The following is a 24879-nucleotide window of genomic DNA, read 5'->3' as shown; positions in this document are numbered from 1 at the left end:
CATTGTATATATGACCCATATCTTCTTTTTCCATTTGTTGAAGGGCATCTTGGCTCTTTCCACAGTTTGGTGACTGTGGCCATTGCTGCTATGAACATTGGGGTGCATATGACCCTTCTTGTCACTGCATCTGCATCTTTGGGATAAATACCTAGTAGGTGCCTGATTTCAAGCTTTACTACAAAGCCGTGATCACCAAGACAGCATGGCACTAGCACAAAAACAGACACACAGACCAGTGGAACAGATACGAACCTGCAACTCTATGGTCAAATAATCTTCGACAAAGCAGGAAAAAAAATGCAGTGGAAAAAAGTCTCTTCAATAAATGGTGCTAGGAAAATTGGACAGCTATGTATAGAAGAATGAAACTCGACCATTCTCTGACACCATACACAAAGATAAACTCAAAATGGATAAAAGACTTAAACGTGAGGCAGGAATCTATCAAAATCCTAGAGGAGAACATAGGCAGTAACCTCTTGGACATGGGCCACAGTAACATTTTTCAAGACATGTCTCCAAAGGCAAAGGAAACAAAAGCTAAAACAAACTTTTGGGACTTCATCAAGATAAAAAGCTTCTGCACAGGAAAGAAAATAGTCAAAAAAACAGAAAGGCAACCCAGGGAATGGGAGAAGATATTTGCCAATGACACTGATACTTTGTTTCAATCAAAGCAAGGCCATATAAGAGAATGAAAAGGAATTCAAGGAAGATATTATTCCCTCAAACATTCACCAAAATATTACACAGCTCTCAGGCTGTCTTTTATTTCTCCATACACTAGGTAATAGATGGTGTTTTAGTGCCTTCGATAGTGGGTGTGAAGAAAAAAAAAATCAGGGCTGTATGTAGTGTTTCTCTTAAATACTGTCATTGTTGAGTGGACAGCTAAAAATGCATCATAGTTATAAAGGGGATAAGGAAAGAAGCTTCAGGTAGTTTTTGTTAGGAGAAATCTCCAAAATCTATAACAAGTGAATAATTCAAAGTCACACATACAACAGGAAAATTACTTATTCAAAATTAAAGAATCTGAAAGCTAAAATTATTTTTAATTAAAAAGACAAAAATACTAAGACAAATTAATGGAAACATTTTTTGTCCTTTTTAAAAATATTTTATTTATTTATTTTGAGAGACGGGGAGAGAGCACAAGCAAGGTCAGAGGGAGTAAGCAGGGAGCCCAAAGCAGAGCTCCATCTCAGGGCCCCAAGATCATGACCTGAGCCATGCCTAACCAACTGAACCACCCAGGTGCCCTAACATTTTCTGTCTTAAAAATAGAAATTCTCGGGGCACCTGGGTGGCTCAGTGGGTTAAAGCTGCTGCCTTCGGCTCAGGTCATGATCCCAGGGTCCTGGCATCAAGACCCGCATCGGACTCTCTGCTCAGCAGCGAGCCTGCCTCCCTTCCTTTCTCTCTGCCTGTCTCTCTGCCTACCTGTGATCTCTGTCTGTCAAATAAATAAACAAAATCTTTAAAAAAATTTTTTAAAAAGAAAAAGAAAAATAGAATTTCTCAGATACTTCTGAGGACCAGTGCACACTCTCACACCTTATGCCTCTACCCATGCAATGCCATATAATGGAACAGATGTTCCCAACATTGGCTGCAAGGTCATGAAAGATCATAAATACTTCCCAAATCTTGAAAAAAAAGTTCTATCATATTCAAAAGTGTCTTAATTTAAGACATACTCCATTTCCTTAAAAATAGTGACCTATATAACACAAAAGAAGTACACAGATTTCAGTCCAGTCCAGTTCCAAAAGTCTGTGGAGCCACTGATTTATTTGGGTTAGATATAGATGTTAACTTTCAAGTTTTATTTATGAAATCCAGTTTAATCCAAAGTATCATGCCTCTGTGTTTTGGCTGTCTTTGGGCTTGTACTGTTTTTAGAAACTTGGGAAGTAGACGTTCATGAGCAGCTTGGTTTTCTCCAATCTGTCCTCACTAAATAGAAGACTGCAGAGAGAGATGCTGGTCACATCCAACAGGATGTTGGCAACTGTTAGGCACCAGGTCCATGACTTTTTCTTCACCTGGGAGAGCTGATCCTTCTCAGGAAGAGGTTCGGTGTGCCGGCATTCCTTTTACAGTGCTAGATTGGGGAACTCCTCTTCCAACTAGCTGTCAGACACCCTGATGACACAAAGCACAACAGAAAATATGTGTTAGTGTTTCCTCAATGATCTTAAAGAATCTCTCCCTGTACATACAGCAAAAGGGAATTATCATCTTCATAACTGACTGTATTGGTAGTTTTAAGAATGTTAATTATATTGTGAAGAGTAGTTCTAAATGTTTATTTTTTTCATTTTCTTTTATTTTATTTTTTTAATTAACATATAATGTATTGCTTGTTTCAGCATACAGATCTGTGATTCATCAGTCTTACACAATTCACAGCACTTACCATAATACATAACCTCCCCAATGTCCATCGCCCAGCCACCCCATCTCTCCCACCCCCTTCTCCTCCAGCAACCCTCAGTTTGTTTCCTGAGATTAAGAGTCTCTTATGGTTTGTCTCCCTCTCTGGTTTCAGCTTGTTTCATTTTTTCCCTCTCTTCCCCTATGATCCACTGCCTTGTTTCTTTTCTTTTCTTTCTTTCTTTCTTTCTTTCTTTCTTTTTTTTAAGATTTTATTTATTTATTTGACAGAGAGATCACAAGTAGGCAGAGGGGCAAGTAGAGAGAGAGGGGGAAGCAGGCTCCCTGCTGAGCAGAGAGCCTGGTGTGGGGCTCGATCCCAGGACCCTGAGATCATGACTGGAGCTGAAAGCAGAGTCTTAACCCACTGAGTCACCCAGGCACCCCCACTACCTTGTTTCTTAAAGAAGATGTGAAATACACACATGCACACACACACACACACACGCGCACACACACACACACACACACACACTGGGATACACAGCCATCAAATCATTGCTATTTGCAATGACATGGATGGAACTAGAGGATTTTATGCTGAGCAAAATAAGTCAATCAGAGAAAAACAATTATATGATCTCACTAATATGTGGAATGTAAGAAATAAATATTTATTTTGAAAGATGCATCTGAGGAAAAGGTTAATTAGAGGTGATCAAACCTTTAGTAATAGACTACTGACAATATTCTGACAAGGGCTTCTGGATACTCTATGTAGCAGGTCATTGCTGTTCCATGAATTGTTTGAAACAAATTTTCAACAAGTTAAACACAGATGTATCTGAAAAAAGGAAGCATTAAAAATCTATATAGCAGTTTAGCATTGGTGTGGCATTCAGGTGTGTGATTATTTTTCTATTAGTTACTTTTTATTGTATTTCACAAATGTATCTGTACCCAATGAATGGGTATTTCCTGAATGGTCCTCATAGGTAGTTTGGGAAACACGTTTTAGAAAGTGACTGCACTTGTCCTTAGTGATGTTCACTCAACAACCAGCCTTGAACCATTCATCTTTGGGCTGTTGAGTGAGCTGTTAGACTTTGAGAAAGCGGTTAGTGTCAAACTGATCAAAGAAACAGGCAATTTCAAGATCTTCATACCTGAGTCTTTGAAAAATACATTTGTAATACTGATATTTGCTGCATCGTTTTTGCATTGATTACATGATAGAAATCTAAAATCTTTTAAGTGATATCTTGAATTACTCTTGAAAATGTATTAGGAAGGCTACTCCTAGGGCCATGCTTGTCATAAATCTGAGTATGGGCTGTTTGGAAAACTACTGTAGGTGTTTTAGAAGATGCCAAGAACTGCATGATATTGGCCCTTAAGGAGTTCATGACCTATTTCAAGACACAGGACACAGACATATAACAGAAGACTAACGATGAAACACATTGTGATCTGTGCTTAAATGAGGACTATGGACATTAAATAGACCAAAATGGAACCACACATAACAGTTGAGATGGGTCGGGGGAGCAGATGAGGTTCATATTGGCCAATATCAGTGGGTCAAGAGAGACAATGGACAAGGAAGTTCCTTCTAATGAGAAGAATCAAGAACCGCCTACAAGAGACTTACCGGTCTGCTAGGCGAGAAGTTATCCCAACCAATTCCTGTCTAGCATCCAGCAGGATTTGATAATGACTACAGCTTGTAGTATGTTGCCCAAAGTCTATATTTCCAGATGGGAGATTTTGCTGCAGTTGTGATGTTACTAGTTGGTGCAATTTTGCAGAACAATATGGAGTATTTCTTGAACTGTAAGAAATGACCAAGCATCATGTAAGGATCCAGCTGGTGAGTTGTATAACTGGGTAGCATTTTGAAATGGTTTTCCTTAGAGCAGGAAAGGTATGTTCTCTGTGTGAGAAAGAAGTATACATGGGTATTTATGGAGCACCTGGGTGGCTCAGTTGGTTAAGCATCTGCCTTAGCTTAGGTCATGATCTCAGGGTTCTGAGATGGAGCCCCAAGTCAGGGTCCTACTCAGCGTGGAGACTGCTTCTCTCTCTGGCCTCCCCTGCTCTCTCTCTCCCCCCCTCTCTCAAATAAATAAATAGAATCTTTTAAAAAATATATGTGTATAGCCTGAATGTTTCATCAAGAAACTGTTCTTCATTTACTTCTCATTAATATCACCAAATCTGAACATTAGCTATTTGTAGTACTGTTCAAAAAAAGGTCTATAATTCCAGCTTGACTCATCTGGATCTATATTTTTATGCAAGGAAAAAAATTAATACCTTTCCTATTTGAAAAGAAGTTTACTGGCTGTAGTGCTTACAATCTGAAACTGTTGTACATAGGATATTTGCAAACCCCATATAAACAATTCCAAGTTGAACTGGCAGGAGAATTATTTCCAAGTTTTCTGTCATTTCTAATTCTCACAGTATCTCTTCAATATACATATGGACTAACCTCGTTTTCCAAGGGAGGAGATTGAGGCTCAGAAATGTCTAAATGCCATATGCAAGGTCACAGAGATGATAATTCAAGCGGCATATCTAGATTCCTGTTCTTTTCATCGAGACCTACAGCCTCTGATTATTTTCAAGTTTATTGTGAGTTCATGCTAAGGCCATTTAACTCAAGGGATTAACTTTAAAATCAAAATATTAATCAAGTATGTACCACCCGCATCTTCATCACTTTTTTTTAACCTTTAAAAATAACCCACATCTTGTTACCTCTAGACTTGCGGTCCTCGGGGTAAGGAAAGAGTGGGCAGGGCTGGAAGAAGAAAGAAAAGTTGGTTATTTTTAAGTGGTTGGTGATTTCCCCTGAAGTTACTTTCACAAGCTTCTTCAGGGTACCCATGTTGGCATAAGAGTTCGGGTCGCCAAGGACGTTTTCTGGGCAGCTGCACTTAGGGCTAGCTTTATACCTTCAAACACAGTTGTCTCAAAGGTGCTATGCTTCTCTCTGAACCATGATTTACTTATAGAAAGGAGACTTCACCTTTCCCTCTTTGAATCTATTTGCTGTTTGTTCCTGGGTACCCACCTGACTCAGGTGAGTGTATGTAACCGTCAGTGATAATGACCGCTGACTCATTTGGCTTCTTGAATACTCAGAATACTCAGCATGGGGAGCACTGGGACCTTTGGACCCTTGGGGTCTGCCACCAAACCCCTTTCCAGGGAAAATGGTCTCAGAATAGAAATAGCTAAACAAGCATCCTGGAGGTCTGACAATGGAAAAATCTTGTCTTGGTGGAGCTATCCCAGGCTTCAGTGGACCTCCTCCCTTCTGAGCTTGGTTCCTAACCTACAGCCCACCCTTCGCACTCAAACTCCCTGAGAAATACCTGTCCCTCCTCCCTCCTTCCCTTTCTGTTTCTTCCTTCCATTCAGTCCCCCATTTATTTTGATTAAAGGATCTAAGGTTAAATGAGAGGATTGTTAAAAGATAGTTTCTCTAGACAATTACTGCCCTGAAGCAATCATTTTACTGTAGTTGGAAAGAATATATTCCCTGGTTTCATAAGAGGATTTAAAACCTGCCCAGACTTCACAATTAACCTAACTGCATACTTATCCATTCTCATTAGCAAATGCCTATTTAACTGAAGACTACGTCTCCCTATTTCATAAAAAGCTCTGAGATCTGAAGAAGAAAAAGCTAAATGAAAAATGCGATGTCCACCCTCACACCCACTAAGATTGTTGCTCTCAAACTGTAGAACATATAACAAGTTCTGGGAATGATTGGGAAAGACTAGAGCCCTTCTGCTCTGTTGGTGGGGATGTAAGTGGTGTAACCACAATGAAAAACAGTATAGAGTTTCCTCACAAAATTACCAATAGAAAGATCCAACAATCCTACTTCTGGAACTATGCCCAAAAGAATTGAAAGCACGGACTTGAAGTGACATTTGTACACTTGTGGTCCTAGCAGCATTATTTACAGTGATTTAAAGGTGAATGTTCATCTACAGAGAAGTGGATAAACAAAATGTGGTCCATACATACAATGGAATATTATTCAATCTTAAAAAGGAAGGAAATTCTGACCCAGACTACAACATGGATGACCCTTGAGGACATAATGGTCAGTGAAATAAGCCAGATGCAAAAGAACAAATACTACATGATTCCATTTGTATGAGGGACCGAGGTAGTCAAATCCATAGAGACTGAAAGTAAAATGGCGGGTACCACGTGCTGAGGGAAGGGGGCAATTGGGAATTATTGTTTAATGGGTAGAAAGTTTCAGTTTTGCACAGTGACATTGTTCTAGAGCTTGGTTGCAGAGCACGATGACTATAGTTAATATACCACTGCCCTGTACACTTCAACATTTAAGACGGTAAATTTTATGTTATGTCTATTTTACCACAACTAAGATTTTTTTTAAATGTGGTGTTATTTTCAGTATTACATAGTTCTTTCGCAAGTGGCTGGATTTCTGTATTACTAGCGACCAAGCAGATGTGGTCTGGAGGAAACCTGAAAACAGGTGGAGGTTTTATAAATCTGCCAACATGTGCAAATTGAAACAAATACCTTGCCAATTCGTAGTCACCATATGTTGTCAGATATTATGAGTGCCTTGGAGGAAGAGGAAAAAAAAAGTGCAAAACCAGTGCCCCCGGGCAGGTGGAGAGGCATCTACAGTGAGCCCACAGAGCCTCCAACAGAGCTGAGAGAGTCAGCTGTCCGCTTGGGCCTGCAGGTGAAGAATAACCAATGTTCTGGGATCAGGGATACTCCTTGTAGCTCCAATGTCCTCTTCTATCAAAAGGGGTGAAATGGATTTTTACACATAATAATCTGAGTAAGGCGCACTTTTGGGGGGGTCTTGAAGGAATGTTCCAGGCTGCTCCATATTTTGCTCTTATTGAGTATTCGAATCTCTTACTGCTTCTTAATTATCAACCTCTGGAGTTGAAGAAGTTACTTCTCGTCTATGTACATTTATGTATTGACTCTTCCAAAAGATAAAGTTCCAAATTCTTATTGGCAGCCTGTAGAGAATAAAAATAATTCTGTTACATATGATCTAAGACAGAATTTAGATAAAGTGTCCTTGCGATGCCTTTGTTAGGCTTATTCTGTGTTCTTATTTCCTAGACTGAGGGCACTAAAATGATGGAGGGTGTGGCCAGGGCTGCAGCAATGGTTCTCTAAAAATTCTAGAATTCTCCTGTGAACTATGGTTCCTTCCCATTCCTTCTTTCTCTTTTCCTTTTTCAAAAACAGTAACTTTGCTATCCGTTAGTCTCTACTCCTGCTGTAACCACGGTCACCTGCTATAACTTCGTGGTATAATTTAGCCTTAGTGCTTTTAATTCATTCGCAGAAGCTTACACTTAAAACTTGCTATATGCTAGGCACGTCCATCAAAGTGAGATGACAAAACGCATATCCCTTTTCGAAGAAATTAGAATCAAGCTGGGCAGAGATAAGCACATAAACTAACAATAATCCAACTACAAATTATGACTGCAAATACTGTTCTTGTTTATGCGTTGGGCAGGGCAAATTTATTCCAGTTAGAAATCCAACATTTCCCAGAGGTGGATTCCCTAAATCCCAAGAGGTAGACGTTGATGATGTCCAGGATGTCCCCCCAAAACAGAAAGGAACAAGAAAAAGAAGCCAAATGAAGAGTGTTAGAAATTAATTTTAGAAGATCAGCTTTACATTAACTATAGGCCATCCAGACCAAAAGAAAGAATGAAGAATTAATGCTTTCAGCAACAACAACCATCATCAATGAGCATGAGGGTTCAGGTGATGGGTTATGGTGGTAATATAATTATGTATTCCAGGGCTGCTAGTGTCCCAGGGTTCCCTACAGTAATTTGGAGTGGTTGAGCTTACTTGGAAGGAGTATGTTGATATGTGTAGGCTATGGGGTGCAGTTGAGGTGGGACTGAAGTGGTCCTGAGAGATATCTGAGAGTCTGAGAGTCTGCCTGGCCTGCTGCCTTGGTTTTGCATTTCCAAGGAGAGGACAGAGCCTTCCTGGAGCACATACCCCAATCATTGATTTGGCAACCCATGAAAAGTCACAACTATCTGGAAATCACTCTGGTCAAACAAGAAGTAGCAAGGCCAAAGGGACTGAGATTTTATGGTAAACCCCAAATAGCCCAGCATAGCTTGAGTTCATGGTGTTTGGGAGGATGAGAGGAGACCTGGCTGCTTGAGGCTTGGGAAATAATCTGCTGGGACTTGGGGTTATTCTGCAGACAGCAAATGAAAAGGAAATAGGAAATGGGAAGAAGAAGGTGGCATGCTGAACTTGAGTTTTCTGAAGGTGACTCTAACAATGGTCACACTGTAGAGGAGAGAGAAACTAGAGACCACCCTTTGTGCTACAATTGTTCAGGAAGAGAAGCTGAGGACATGTTCTGTGGACAGGGATGTTGGGAGTGAAATAGCAGAGCAGGACAGGCCAGATACCAAAGCAAGAGCGTGTGCCCCAAGGGTCTGATATGTTTCTACTGGAAACTGACCATCACAGAGGAAGCTGTCTCCAGCCATCCTCTGAAAAATAGAAGAGTTTGTGAGATCTTAAGATCTTCTGGAAAATGTTCTTTCTTTGTTCATGTGCTTACACCCCTGCCTACCCCTAATTCTATTAGGTTTTATAAGGAACCGGATTTTCAGAGACGGTGAGCCACCTACCAAATGCACACTTGTCTGTTATTGATAGAACCAGCCTGGGGTCCACGTGTATTCCAAATGCATTGAAGAGAGAAGCTTTATCTTTCTGATTCTAAATGAGCAATAAACAGGAATGCAGAGCTCCATGGCCGTGTCACTATTTGCTTCTCAGGCAAAGAGACATTTCTATGGAGAAAGATATAAGATAGTCATTTTTTAGTATTTTAATGACCAATGAACAATATGGGCATTTTTATTCAATAAATGTGAAGTAGGACCACTGTAAATACATGAGCAGTTATATGAGAATCATCAAGATGGAAGGAAGTTTATATATATATCCAATGAGGCAGCAGTAACAAAAATAGAGAATTGTTCTCACTGTGCCCAGTTTATCTTCCCAGCCCAGCCCCACAGCCTGGCAACATCTGATAGGACTTCTCTTTTCTCTCATTTACTCACCCACCCTTCTTTGACTATCCTGACATGGAACATTCTTCCTCCTGACTACCCTCTCCAGACAGAAACACCTCCAGATAGAAGGGGTTCTATAACATCTTGCTCTCCTCAAACAAGCATGTCTCATCCCTGTGGTGAGATCGAGAGTGAGTTTCCTGAAGGCCAGGTCTGATAATTTCACTTTTCTTTGTATTGTCAATATTAAGAAGCAATTCGGGATAGGGAAGGTTCACAAGTAAAAACTGAGTAAATTAAATAATAGTTGGGTGTTACACAGCATCCTAGAATTTTTGTGCCAGAAATGATGTGAAACTTTAAGTACAAACCTCCCATGTTATATAAAAATTTTTATCTAGAGCATCCAACCTATTTAAAAAAAAGAAAAAAGAACAGAGAACTCTTAGGTCTTAACCATATTTGTCTAATACTGTTAGAAGTTCCTTAAAGGATACCACAATCCATCATTCTAGAACTTCTGACCCATGTTAGTTAGTCCATACTCGTAGTACAAAACATGAGACTGATTCTCACTATTCTTACGTAAGTGTGCAAAATCAGTGTGGAATAAGCTATAATATTAATGGTAAGTTGTGGAGTGTCCATGTAGACTTTTAGGAGGCATGTGGTTCAGTTTACAGACAGCTGCAGAAATTACTACTGACTTTCTGACACAGGTATATATAAACTGGTGATTGATGATGTCATTGTTAGTGCATGCACCAGGTGTGAGACAAGAAGAGGAATGAGTTGGGGGCTGAAACCTATGCCTGATTAATCCAGAGACTTTAAGCTAACGTTTGATTCGAAATCTCAATGCTTTCAGTTCTGCACATTACATACCGGAAATTGACATTTTAATCTAGGACAGCAAAACCATTTTCAGAGTGTTCCACCATTCTAATAGGGACATAACTCTGTTTTTTTTTTAATATTTTATTTATTTATTTATTTGACAGACAGAGATCACAAGTAGGCAGAGAGGCAGGCAGAGAGAGGGAGAAGCCAGCTCCCTGCTGAGCAGAGACCCCCCGCCCCAATGCGGGGCTCGATCCCAGGACCCTGGGATCATGACCTGAGCCGAAGGCAGAGGCTTTAACTCACTGAGCCACCCAGGCGCCCCTGGACATAACTCTTTTTGTTAGCAGGACATTTTTCCTTCTAATGCTAAGTACAAAGAATCTTGCTAGACTTAGAAGAAAAGCCTTGTAATAAGAGCAAGTTCTACTATAACTTCTATTTTTCTGATAAAATTGAAGAAAGTTTAGTTTCTATTTAGCTTACTCTAAAATCTATGTTGAACGATTCACCAATATGACATTTGCCTTGTGATAGAAAATAGTGAGAGTCCTGGGAGATTTTATAAGTGAGGGATGTATAGTTCTTGAAGATCTTACAACTGAATGAAGAATATAACATAAGCATTAAAGGAAGTTCACATCTAAGAGATACAAACAATAGAAAGAGACTCACTTAACGTAAATGTTTTATTCATTTAATAAAATCCTTTCTTAGAAAAAGTTCATGTAAAATGAATTCCCAATGAATCATATTTATATAATTTCCCATGATAGAGTCAGAGACCTTCTGATCCTATAGTAGGAATAACATAAAAAGTATATCATTTCAAAATTTAACAAGCCTCATAAAGTTATATTTCAAAATAAATAATTAATCATAAAGTTTTAAAATGAGAATTTGCCCATAAATGAAATTTGACAGAAATATATATCTTCCAGAAATTCTAGTATATACTATCTGGCTTTTATGGCTGAATCATAGAACTGTGTCCAATTTCAATATTTGCCCAAGAATATCAATACCAGCTGAATAGCTAACACTAAATCCTGCCAAAAACAAAATAGGTGCCCATTAAGCTGACCTTAGTAACGTGTCCCCACATACTTGGCATTTCAGTAATGCAGGCATCTAATAGGGTTGATTGGCAATTAAAATGTAAATTTCTAATAGGTGTGCAAGGAGTTATTATTAGATAAATTAGTCTGATTAATGGTATTAGCATTATATATTAGATTAGATAGTATTAGATTTTTGAGTCAGTGTAAAGATTATTGATTTTATATACTTGCACACACATTAACACACATTTATATGATTTAAGGATGTATATTTTCTATATACGTATATATTATGTATATATATGTATATATGTGTATTATATGTATATAAAATATATGTATTTTATAATATACATTATATGTATATGTACAGATGTCATTTAGGGATACAGTTGTATATACTGAAAAGTAATGAAATATCTACACTGGGATGGCTTAGCCTAGGGCTAGCTCATAAGCCTCTTAAAAACAAGATGTTTTTACTAAGTTAGGGACATGTAGTTTATTGCGTCTTCCTAATATTTTCTTTTGTTTTGAAACAGGTTGTTTGGTATCAAATCAGTCATTCACACAGACTGTTCCAGCACCTGGAAGATCATAGCAAACCCAGACCTGTCATGGTATCACCATGCCAACCCCATCGTCCTCCTGGTGATGTACTACACGCTCGCAACGCTCATCCGCATCTGGCTACAGGAGCCTCTTGTAAGGATCGAAACGTTTGGTGATCTTACAGGCTGAGTAACCTGGAAACTCCAGGGGAACCAGTCCATTCCTATTTTTTTTTAATTTTTTAATTTATCCATTTAATAGTGCAAGAGAGGGAGCACAAGCAGGGGGAGGGAGAGGGAGAAGCAGGCTCCCAGCCGAGCAGGGAGCCTGATGTGGGGCTCGATCCCAGGACCCCGAGATCATGACTTGACCCGAAGGCAGACGCTTAACTGACTGAGCTTCCCAGGCACCCCGGGCCATTCTTATTAACTGCTGACTTACCAGTGCTAAATTCTTAAACAGCTATAGTGTTCTGGTTCTAATATTTTATTTTTGCAAAGAGCACGATGGGAATACATGTGCTATTAGAACAAAGCCTGGTTTCCCTTTGATATATCACCAGCAAGAATGGTCAGTGGTGAGGAAAATCAAAGATACCTTCATTGAGGACTTACTAAGTGCCAGGTCGTACACCAGGCTGTTCCTCTACATTATCTCCATTTCATGCACTATGTAACTCTGAATAGGTATCATACCCATCCTAAAGATGAGGAAAGTGAGGTTAGAGAGGTAAATTGGTCTGAGCAGTAGGAATTAGCTTCAAACCCACATTTGACAACAAAGCTAGGGCTCTGGGGACAAGCCAGACTGTTATCTTGGTGCCCAGACTTCCAGAACCTTCTCAGACCTCTAACATCTGTGGATGGGATAGGGACACCCCAGCTGTCAGTGGTACCTGGAGTTTCCCAAGTACCCCATTGTGAGGTATGGGGACCAGGGAGTTTCCTTTAAGCACAACAGAGAACTGGTTTCTTCCCATGGCGTATTATTAACAAGGCGTATGCCACCTTTGAGGGCCAGGCAAGGGAGCCTGGGTAGCTTCTCTCTTTTCCCTTTTCGTGAGAGAAAACATTAGCCACTTACATTTCTTATCCTAATTGACTCTAAGAAGCTCAGTCATCAGGTAGCTCATCAGCACACAAGGCAGGAAAGTAGTGTAGACGAGGGTTGTCACACCTCTCATCCACCACCTGCCAGGGGAGCATCCACACCTGAGAAGCCGTTCCTAATGAGCATGGCTGCGTGAAGTCACACGTCCTCTCCTGTCACTTCTAGATCGGGCCTTTTCTGTGTTCATACCCGCAAGACTGTTGTTCATACATTCACTCAGGCAGCCCGACAGGCAGACAGGATATTTATTGAAAGCCAATTACCTCAGACGCTAAGCTGGGGGCTAGAATATTGCCCAGAGGCGAGGGTTCCACTCAGAGGAACTGGACATTTTACCAGAAAAAAAGCTTACCCAAAACAAGTAAATGGGATCCGAGTCAGTACAATGGAATTAGGGGAATTGGATGTCCTCATCCCTCCCCAGCTGAAGTGCTTCCTGCAGAAATGGGATTCTGTCCTGTCCTTCCTCCTGTGTGACACCTTCTCCTCACTGGGCAGACAGTCCCGGGTAACAGGGGCCACAGAGGCACTTCTGTTCGCAGGGTTCTCATAGGGCATCTTTCTTGGGGCCCACTGATGGCAGCTGCATGCAACAAAATGCTTTCTGGGGTCATAAGGAATGCCAATCATTTTGTGTTACATTTTTCTCCAACTCGCTCCCAAAACTTGCGTGTGCCCATAAAATGCTTTAAAGTGATGTCATTGTGTTCACTTCCTCCATAAACACACAGAAGGTAAGGGATGGGCACACATGTGCAAATAAAAGTATATACCAAAGGAATTAAAATATATTGTGGGAACGGTTTCTCAACAGCATCTTACAAGGGATGAAGATAACTTTAAGTCATCCAAGTTAATAAGTGTTCTCTGTGTTCTTCACTTTCTCTGTGAGACCTCAGGCAGCCCCACAGAATGACAGGAACTTACATACCCATGTTGTCATGCTTCTGTATGGGTGAAGGCTGTGTTACAGCCCCTCAGGTCCATGAGACATTCGGCTTCCTCAGCCGAGGGCCCTCTGGGGACAAAGGAAAGTAGACTTAATAGCCGTCTTATAGACCGCAGTGTCTAGAGGGGTGTGTGGAGAACAGGGCCTAATTCATACCAGCGTCAACATTTCAGGTGGCCAGTATTTTAAATGGGCTGGGACACAGCACTTTCTCATTGAGGCAATGATGGAAGACAGGTGGCTGATTATATCATAGTTCCAGATGACCTGGCACATTTCATGAAAAATGCCAGCCAGCAAATGTGAGTTCTGAGGTGAAAGTCTATGATGCATGTTTAAGAAAGAGAGAGAGAGAGAGAGAGAAGCAGGTGTCAAGAATTAAATAGTGTATGGGCTCCCACCTGGCATGTATGAACTCCCACCCAAGGCATTTGGGTTCTCCCTATGGGTACCCTACCCTGGCATACCAGAACCCAGAAACTGGGCACCAAGACCTTAAGTTCCCTTCCTGCACTCCACTATCGGTGGTGTGTTAATGCCCTTTATGTTGGAACACCTTTGTTGGGAAACCATACAAAAGCACTCAAGGGCATTCTGCCCCTTATACTCTCTCTCTTTCTTTATATCTCTTCTAGACCAATTGTCTAATGTAGGCCAGTGTCCTGTAAGGCAAGGTGATGGTTTTGTGCATTAGATGAGTTCTTCCTTACTGTTGTGTGTAAGCTCTCAATGATTCTGCCTTTACTTAATTTCCTTTTAATTAAAGACTAACCATGGGTGGGTCACACAGTCCACTGAGCACTTTTTTGAAGGTCCTTCCTTTAAGAACCATTTGCGTGGTGAGTGGACTTTGGAATACCTGGTGGGAAGGTGTGGATAGTTCACATGAGAGCTCATCTCTGTTATTTATGGGGCTTAGAAGGGATCAGGATGTATCATTGATGTGCTGAGAATTTACAAGGGAGCATTGGTGTCATTCTTTAAAATGTCTTGATGAAATCCCACCTATCATATACATTCATTTAAAAAAATTGATCATTATCAAGGCATGGGGGAAACACTTTCTCGGGGTCCCCCAGGCCACTAAGGGAGCTGCTCTGGGAAGCAGAGCTGGTCCTGTGGGTTATTCTGTGTCTCAGGTGCAGGATGACAGGACCAAGGAAGAGGACAGAGCCCTGGCTTGTAGCCCCATCCAAATAACAGCGGAGAGGAGGCGAAGCCTGTGGTATGCCACCCATTACCCAACTGATGAAAGAAAAGTAAGCCACAAGAAAGCAATTTCCATTCCCTAATTTATTTTGATTCTTTTGTGTTACATTGCTGAATATGAGTCATATATCGTATGCAAACTCAGATTGTGCATAGTTTACAGAAGGAGTTTGATTTTGAAGTCTCGGTAGCAGAAAGCTCTATGCAGAGAGGGGAACCCAGTGCTATGAAAACACCAGTTTACATTTGAGTGCTTTCTATGAAGTCTCTTCATCCTTAAAAGAAAGACTTAATTTAAAAAGAAAAATAGATTTGTGTTTAGAACAAACAAAAAATAACAAAGCAACTGTTAGCACAGGCAGGGAAAGTCTCAGTGTCAAAACATTGCAGAAAATAATTTCATTTCATTGGCCAGCTGGCCACAGTAATAACTCAAGCAACCACTTAGAGAAAACAAAACAGTCTATGTGAATATGATTAAGGATCTCTTACTACTCCCAGGCAACAGTATGGATTGACAAGGAAAAGCAAGTCACGATGGGTAATTCATATAACCCTTGGAGCAATTATTGACCATGTTGAACTCAACTCAGGGCTATACTGACTCATTAAAAATGCCCATTTGCAATGTCATCATGACAGATACAAACCACTTGCTTGGTAGCATGTTAGAGAATTGAGGAGTAGATTCTCTGACTTATTTGGTGGCCAGTGGGTTCTTGAAGTCACATGGTCTTGTTCTCAACATGGCCGCCATGTGCTGAGAGAGGGCAAAGCAATGAATGAGCTGCCTCACGGCAGTGGATGACCTTGCCGGCCCATGGGGTGCCCTAAGATGTCTGAGGATTTCCAGGGGCCTTTCTCTCTCATCACACCATGTGTCAGATTATCCTGCTTCTTTTACAAACGACAGATAGCCATAGAAGATAGCCCAGGAATTTTTCAAATGGAGAGACCTATGGACTTCTGGGGAATTCCTGAGACCCTCCATAAGCTCAAAACTCTTGTTTAAGTAATATTTAAAATACGTGCCTTCTTTTCACTATGCCGACTTGCATTCTGCTAATACAAAAGCAAAAAGCAGACCCAGGCGGTGGCACGAATCCCCCACACCCACAGCCCTACCCTTGGTGGCCGCACACTCTGAAGAAACAAAGCGGTGAGGCTGGTTCACTTATGAATGTCCTTGGTGAACCAAAAATGGATATCCATTTTCTTAAATCTCTACTTCAGAACTCACCGTATTTTTAATACCCTGTGTGGCAAAATGGGAAGTCCAACAGAGTACCACGTGTGAGAGGGTGATGATGTCTTGCTCAAAAGCCCTTGGTCAACTGTAGGAAGGGTGAGCTGAGCTGGCTATCGCCCACCGCACACCACAGGCCCTGGGAGGAACCACAAGTGGATGAGTTACGGGTGTTCAGAGATGAGGATTTGGCAGAGAATTCCTGGCAAGTACATGAAGTGAGCCCATCACTTCAAGGCAAACAACCGACAATGTTTGTTGCCAGTGGTAAAATTTGAAATTTTGAGTGAAAATTAGAATATTAGAAAACTTGGATCCATTCTTCAGAGCTTGAAAATGCCCCCATACTTGAGGACCTCCATGATGAGATCAGTGATAAGACTGTATTAACAAATGAGTTTTTTTTAAATATTGTGTAATGAAGTGTGTCAATATTTGGTAGACAGTATAACTCACTGAGGCAAATCACCAATATGTGATACGGCAGTGGGATTTTAACATAACGGAATGAAATTCTCATTGATACAATTTCAGATTCCACGTAGCAGCTAATCTTAAGGTCACTACCACTTGTTGAGTTTGGTATGGCATCAAAACAAACAACTGTCCACAATGACCTGGCTAGCCAATTGACATACTCTTTCTTTTTCCAACTACAAAGCTTGGTGAAGCCAGATTTTCTTCATATATTTCATCCAGAATAACATATCACAGCAGATTAAATGCACAAACAGATATGAGAATCCAGCTGTCTTCTTTTAAGCCAGATATTAAAAAGATACACAAAAGCATATTTTTTCACTGGTTTTTTTTTTTAAATATAGCTATTTGAATCAAACGATTTATGTGAACATGTTAAATTTTGAGGAAAATTTAATGGAGCTAATAAGTATTTTTCAAGGTCTCGGTTTTAATTTCTAGTATAGTATATATTGATAGACAGGACCCACATCATTAAAAACTCCTTGGGATTCTCAGTGATTTTTTTGTGATTATAAATGAGTACTGATCCAAAAAAGTTGGAGAACCATTAGCCCAGAAAGTGCTTCTTACTTGAGGAAGGCCCAAACCACCTGGTGCTAATATAGTTTAAAAGCATAGTCATAAAAAAAATAAATAAATAAGTAAAAAATAAAAACACAGTCATGTAATAATTAGTTTGTGGTAGATAATATGTAAATCTTAAAATATTCTCAGCGTGCATTACAAATCAATTTTTCCTGAGTATGAAACATCTATTTCTTGAAAAGTAAATGTTTTCAGAATTCTACAAAGGTCTCAGGGGTTTGGGGGGGATACTAATAGCAGAAGCTTATTCTAGTAAAATAAGACAGTTAAAAAATACGATCAGCCTTTGTAATCACGTGGTTCGTGACTGGTTATTTGTTGTCACAATTAAAAGTCAACACCAGAAGCTGGAGAGTAGTTATAACACATAACGACATCCAGTTCAATTATTTGTCCCTTTGTACTTTGCCTGGCAATTTTAACATACTAGCATCTAGCTAGTTGAAGGAATGGTAGATGTGTAGTAAAACTTTACAGATATATATAAACATTGCAATGCTTTTTGCTTACCTATTAACACTGCTGTCCTGCATTGCTTTTGCAGCTTTTATCCATGACCCAAGATGACTACAAACCATCCGATGTTAGTATATTCTTAGAATTATCTTTTATGCTCGTATAAGTGATGCAGAAGTGATATAAATGGGATTGGCTCCTTTGAGTATATTTTAATGATCTATAAAATTTCCCTAAGTTTTTGAATATTTTTCTTGTAGAAATTATATCTGGTTTATTGCTGTTATAACACTACCTCATATAATATGAGCTCGACTATAGTCATACAGAATGTATTTAAACTTTTTAAAAGCCGGTTGGAGGGTTCTTAAAAACATTTTGCTCTGCAGATAGACCTATTACATAATTTGAATAGGAAGTCTTGCATGTTCATGGACACACACACACACACACACACACACACGCTTATACCCTAAAGCCAAAGAGACAGGGAAAAAACAAGAAATCTCACTAAGCGTTTACAAAGTTCAACATGGGAATTCCAAGATGACAGCCTCAGCAAAGACCTTCCGAGAGGGCTCTAGCTAACCCAAGACTGCATTAGTCCTCTGCAGAGCTGCACTGGGTTGTGGACAGGGTGGGGAGTGGCCAAGGTAGGGGTGCTTTGGCTGGGAACTAGGAAAAGTCTGGAATTCCAACAGCTGGAGGAGGGCTGGGAGGAGAAACCCTAGGAGCAGAGGCTGGAGAGGGGATCAATCCAGACCAGGAAGCCTCAGCCAGCCCTTTCCAGGGTTTCCCCTTGGTACTAAGAACAGAGGGTGCCTTGCCTGGGGTTTAGCAGAAATACAAGAAGATCAGATTCCATTTTTACTGGGACCACTCTGGAAAATAGATGTGAACCAAGGAGTGTAGATGATTCATTTTGCTCAAGTGGGTAAATGACGACCTCGTTCAGCTGTCAATCAGTTCTCCACTGTAGGGTTCTGTCTAGCTAGCACAAGGCAAGGAGGCAGTGTGTCCACATTGGAAACACAACTGTGCCTTTGCCCCCGCGCTCCCCTGCCAGGGCCTGCTGGTGACTGTGAACGGCAATCCTGTAGACTACCATACCATCCACCCAAGTCTGCCCATAGAGAACGGCCCTGCCAAAGCCGAGCTGTACTCCACCCCCCAGTACCGGTGGCAGCCCTCCGAAGACTCCTCAGGTAAGAAGCCAGCCCTGCTGCTTTCGTCTCCTCTCATGCATGCGCCGGACATCTCTTTGCGTTTCATTGTTTCTTGTGTCCATTCTATTTTTTTCTAACGGGTATTGTCTTCCATGGTCAGCATAATGAAGCTTCTTTCCTTCAGTCATGTATATCGCCCCACCATATTGCTATGGCTAGTTTGTCCTTCTGTACAAAATAATGGTATAATTGAAAGCTTTGAAAAATAAAGGGCAAAAAATCGTTTTAAACATGTCAACTCATTTATGGTGTTAAACCCATGTGGGTATGTGTGTTTTGTTTTTTCTAGAATTTGATATTATAATCATGGTCAGAAATTCTGCTGGTTAATGGATGAATGTTTTCAGAACTTTTTGTCTAGTAAAAAAAATGGGGGGGGGGAGAATGGGAGGTTGGAAACTTATACTAGACCTTTTCCTCCCGTCTCTCTCAGTTTATTATGTTGAAGGAAAACAGGTCATTCCTAGAGATGACAAATTGGTGTCTGTGACCTGGGTCATGTTTTGTCTGGTTGGCCTACACAGCATTTTCTGAAGCGAAAAAACGAAAATAACCAACATTTTGAAAGTGCAGCTCTGACTGAGATATGGAAGTTTCTGGAATCCCTTGAACAATGTGAATATTTGGCAATGTTAGACCCTCATTCCTGCAAGGCAACAGTTGACTCAACCACTGTTGTCACTGTCCTGCCAGAGACCATGCCTATCATCAATTCATAGAGGGAGAATTAACTAAGTTTGCTACTGAGGGATAAATATAAAAGCAGAGTACATGCAGGTGTTTTCTGTTTATATGGGATTAAACCTAGAGTTGTGACCCATGATCCTACCTTGAGTAAATGGCCAGCAACTGGGCAACTCTCCAGTCTGTATTATTGATACAGTCAGCTTAATGTATTTTTTTTTTTCATAATTCTTTGTCGGACTTACTCTACTATAGTGTTCTGTGTAGTTATAGTACTCCCTGCAGTTGTCCTTGACCCGGTATCCACTGAGCAGTACAAAGGGTTAGTCACACTCTGCAGCCTTCCTTAGTAAGGTCAGACAGAGTTCAGGTCCCTAAGCTAGTAGCCCCGCCCATCCCCCCACCCCCAGGTGGCACCTGCCATCTTCATGGAGCACCAGACTCCATGGGTTAATTACCCATTTCTGCTTTCTATGTGCGTGTGTTTCAGTTCATAACTTGGGCTTAAACCAAGGTTTTCACTTACCGAGTAGCTCAAGGAAATACTGTACTCTCTAAAGCGGGTTCTTCCATTCTTTGGCATCTGAATTACAAAGGACAGGCCCAGGAACCAGCATTTGCAACTTCTAAAGGTTGGGACACTCAAGTCACGGCCAGGTGTCTTTTCATTACCCGTGACTTAACATAAAGAGAAATGAGCAGAATTTGGCTACTGACAGGGCACGCACACCTTCTCATATCATAACCTGGACTTCCAAAGGTAAAACAAAAGCTGGAAAGTTAGTTTTTGTTTTTTTTTTTTAATTTGAATCTATATACGCAGACAGTGTTACAACCAGAAAAGTAGCACCAGGAACTGGAAAAATGCCTCAGACTCCATTTCTTCCTGTCTCCCATCTGTGGACTTCCTTTATAGCCCCCAGTCCCAACATTGGAGGGGTGGAAGGCAGTGGGCTTGTGCACGAGGAAATACTGCCACATCATGCCACACTCACTTCTGGAGAGTGCTGTGCACGCTCACTGGGTTTTTGGTGGTTTATGTTTCCTCTTTGTGGTGTAGAGCAACTCCCTGATGCAACCCACTTACATGCGACCCATTTAATTTGAACAGGACAGAAAGGATGTTTCACATAAGTGTGTCACTCATTACTTCATGTTTGAAATCAAATTAGTTTTCCAGACCTGTAGAGGAGGATCTTGAGGAGAAACCCTTCTTTCACTACTGTGCCAGTTCTTTTCCATTGCTGGTCCTGTTCTCCTCAGCCCTCCACACTTTTTCTTGCTTTTAATCTGATATTTCCATTCTTAGTATGACTTTCTGCCTCAGCATGATATGGGTTACCAAGTTCACGCTGGCAAAATGGTTGCTCAGTTGGTTGTCTGGTTGGTTTTCTGCACCTTCACTATATCTGTACTCCAGATACTCTTTTATTAATTATCTATTACTGAAAAGCAAATTATTCCAAAAACTAGTGGCTTAAAACATTTACTGTCACAGTTTCTGGGGGGCAGGGATCAGGTGTGACTAGGGTGAGCTTCTCTGGCTCGAGGTCTCCAATGAGGTTATAGATAAGCTGCTGGCTCAGGCTGTGGTCTCATCTAAAGGCTCACCTGAGGAGAATCTGCTTTCACACACACCCATGAGTTATTGACTGGCCTCAAGCTCTTGCTGACTACTAACTAGCCAGAGACTAGCAAGCAGTTCCTTGCCTCCCAGACCTCTTCTTAGGGCAGTTTATAACATGGCAGCTGGCTTCTCAGAATGAGCAGGAAAATGAGAGAAAGTAGCCAAGGCAGAAGTCACGATCTTTTTAAACTTGATCTTGGAAGTTCTATACCATCCCTCCTATTTGTGAGGTCCCACCCACACTCAAGGGGAGAGGAATACATGATCATGAGGTAAGATCATTGGGAACCATCTTACAGGCTACCCTCCATCATCTCTTAAATTCAAATTTTCTTTCTGGGATTTCTGAGTGCAGGATTCCATTACACTGACCAGGCAACACTTACTGAATCTGTTTGAATCTAAAGGCTTTGTTAGTTGGAAATCATCTCTAAAATCTTAAATAAAAGTATTAAAACCATATATGTGCTACACTGCTGGGGACATTTATCCAGAGTTTACATATTAGCATCAAGTTATATAAATTATCTCTCTATCTAGAAAAGAAAGAGGAAGAAGAGGATGAGAAGGAAGAATTTGAGGAGGAAAGGAGCCATGAGGAGAAACGAAGCGTTAAAGTTCACGCCATGGTCTCTGTGTTCCAGTTTATTATGAAACAAAGTTACATCTGTGCCCTCATTGCCATGATGGTATGTATGAGAGGGGACAGCGGTCATGCTCCACAAATGCCCCCACAGTCCTCTCGTGGCTGGCACCAGTTTCTAATCTCCCTAATGTCTTGGCGGGGGATGGTTGGTTTATTTTTATTTTTCTTGGGACCCTCATACTACAGTTTTCAAAATCCTGTTCTGTTCTATTTAGCCTCTTTTTAAATATTAGTATATTTCTCTCAAATTAGCCTGTCAAATGTGACTGTTCCCTTTTTTGCCAATTTAAAAGGATCTATTGCGGTCCCCCTGGGTGGCTCAGTCAGTTAAATGTCCAACTCTTGATTTCAGCTCAGGTCATGATCTCAAAGTTGTGAGATCAAGTCCCACATTGGGCTTTGCCCCAGGTGTGAAGCCTGCTTAAGATTCTCTCTCCCTCTACCCTCCCCCTGCTCTCTCCCTCCCTCTATAAAATAATAGTAATAATAATAATACATTTTTTAAAAATTAAAAGATCTATTGGGTAGTTTTTCTGTGTGGTATTGAAGGTGTCCAAAGTTAACACAGACTGCTTTTATTTTCTTCAGACAGTGAGAGTTACATTCACATTTTACCCTAAATTTGAGTGAGACTTTACTCCATCTTAGCTGCAGTAAATTTTTACCAGTATGAAAGTCAAATTCATATGAACGTTCATATGATGTTCAGTATGAACGTCAACCAGAGTTTCCAAGAGCTTTTCTGATTGTGCGTGCTCAGTTGATGTGTGTTTATACTCACTTCTTCCATCTCGGGCATCACAGCTTCAAAAAAATAGTCCTTTAGCCTAGGGATAGAAAATAAAAGACCCTCTAATTTATAACCTTCTTAAAAACAAGCTTGTATGGGAAATCTGATTTATTTTTGAGATGCCTAACACTTAACTAACACAAAACTCTTCCCTATTGGTGCAGGTGGCTCAGTTGGTTGGGCATCTGCCTTCAGCTCAGGTCATGGTCCTAGGGTCCTGGGATTGAGTCCTACATTGGACTTCCTGATCAACAGAGAGCCTGTTTCTCCTGCTCCCTCTATTATTTCCCTCCATTGTGCTCTCTGGCGCGCTCTCTCTCTCTCTCTGTCAAATAAATAAATAAAATCGTCCAAAAAATGACAAAAATATTCCATATTTAGTGGTCAATGGTGAGATCCCATGACAACTTTGATGATAAAAAATGAAAATATTCTATACCTCTAAAGGGGAAATACCTAAACACAATTTCTCCAGTCACACCCTCAAGATGTCTTCCAAATGTACCTGCATGTTTAGTCAATGTCAGCTTCTCGTAAGGACCACTGCGCATCTGAGAGAGGGCTGGCAAAGAGAAAGCTCTTGGAAATTAAAGATGGTTCATTTAGTGATTACAAACTCTGTTCTTTAAATAATATTAATTCTGTGCTCTTGGTACCTTTTGACATTTTTGATATATCAACCTCTAATTTAAACTGTAATAAAATTCTAATTTTAAAATACCAATTATAAATGAAATATACAATTCTGACTCTGAACTCAATAGAGTATCTATACACTTTTCTTCTTTCTAAAAATAAGCCAGTTCAGTTTGATCTTTTTTTTTTTAAGATTTTATTTATTTGTTTGACAGAGAGAGAGCACGTGCACAAGCAGCAGGGAAGAGAAGGCAGAGGGAGAGGGAGAAGCAGACTCCCCACGGAGCAGGAAGCTCAATGCAGGGGGGACCCTGATATCATAACTGGAGCTGGAGGCAGATACTTAACCGACTGAGCCACCCAGGCACCCCTAGTTTGGTCTTTCTTTGTAAAGAAATAGAGCTTAAAAACAAAACAAAACAAAACAAAAAAACTTGGAATACACATTTTGCTACTTAGTAGAAAAAATCTATTGTAAAAACAACATAACAGAGCAGATCCTTCATTAAAGACGTGCCCTTATCTGGTGCCATTTTCATTGTTTTAACAGAGCCATAATATTAGTGTTTTTAAAAGTGCCTGCCTTCCACAGAAGCACCCTACTGCAACAGAATTTTAATCACAGACAGAAAGGACAGTCCTGGGGAGCAAAGTCTGTTAGAATGATACATGTATTTATTCAAAACTACAAAGTACAAATTTGCTACACTATCAGGCAATCTGGAAACTGAACGTAATGCAGAAATGGCTGAACCACCACACTGAAAGGCATAGGTGACTTAGACACTAAAAAGGAAAGAGGTTTAAAAAAAAACCCTCTTAACTTACTTTCCTTCCTCTATCACCCTCACCTTCCCAAGAGTAGTTTGTGGGGAGGAGGGGGACAATCTACTAGAATTATGATATCTCTGAAGATAAGATTATTCTGGGTCACACACAAAAATGGCAGTCTCATCTGCATTTCATATTGGGATAAATGCATTAAATACACTATTTAATGCAAATGCAAAAGCATTTAATGTTACCTAACTTCTGATAAACAATACTTTCAAGAAATCATATTTTCATGAAAATAATTCAGCCTTGCTAGTGGTTATCAGTCACTAATATAATTTTAATAAGAGCAATTTTAATTTCCAGCTTGTGTTTATCATGTTTCAACCAAAAATTTTAAATAATCCGCCACTTAAAAAGCTAGCTGTCCTTTAGGACAAATTTGCAAATTGCTGAGAGGAAATAACTGTTCCATGTTGACTTCCTTTATCTTAATACTTCTCTATTTTCCAGAAACAAA

General features: G+C 40.4%; 1 protein-coding gene across 3 annotated transcripts in view; it reads left to right on the top strand.

The window, feature by feature from the left end:
* PIEZO2 (piezo type mechanosensitive ion channel component 2) overlaps positions 1 to 24879 on the top strand; it is a 458183-nt gene that overhangs the window by 319352 nt on the left and 113952 nt on the right. For all 3 annotated transcript variants that reach the window (XM_032875773.1, XM_032875772.1, XM_032875771.1), the window contains 5 exons: positions 11929 to 12091; positions 15137 to 15256; positions 18065 to 18103; positions 19043 to 19181; positions 22054 to 22202. In XM_032875773.1, the coding sequence (XP_032731664.1) occupies positions 11929 to 12091; positions 15137 to 15256; positions 18065 to 18103; positions 19043 to 19181; positions 22054 to 22202 (610 nt within the window). The remainder of the gene's footprint in view (positions 1 to 11928; positions 12092 to 15136; positions 15257 to 18064; positions 18104 to 19042; positions 19182 to 22053; positions 22203 to 24879) is intronic.

The sequence above is a fragment of the Lontra canadensis genome, unplaced genomic scaffold, assembly GCF_010015895.1.
Source record: "Lontra canadensis isolate GAN:19392208 unplaced genomic scaffold, GSC_riverotter_1.0 scaffold57, whole genome shotgun sequence".
NCBI classification, from domain to species: domain Eukaryota; kingdom Metazoa; phylum Chordata; class Mammalia; order Carnivora; family Mustelidae; genus Lontra; species Lontra canadensis.
Note: the sequence above shows the minus strand (reverse complement) of the source record. Positions and strands in the feature narration are given on the sequence as shown.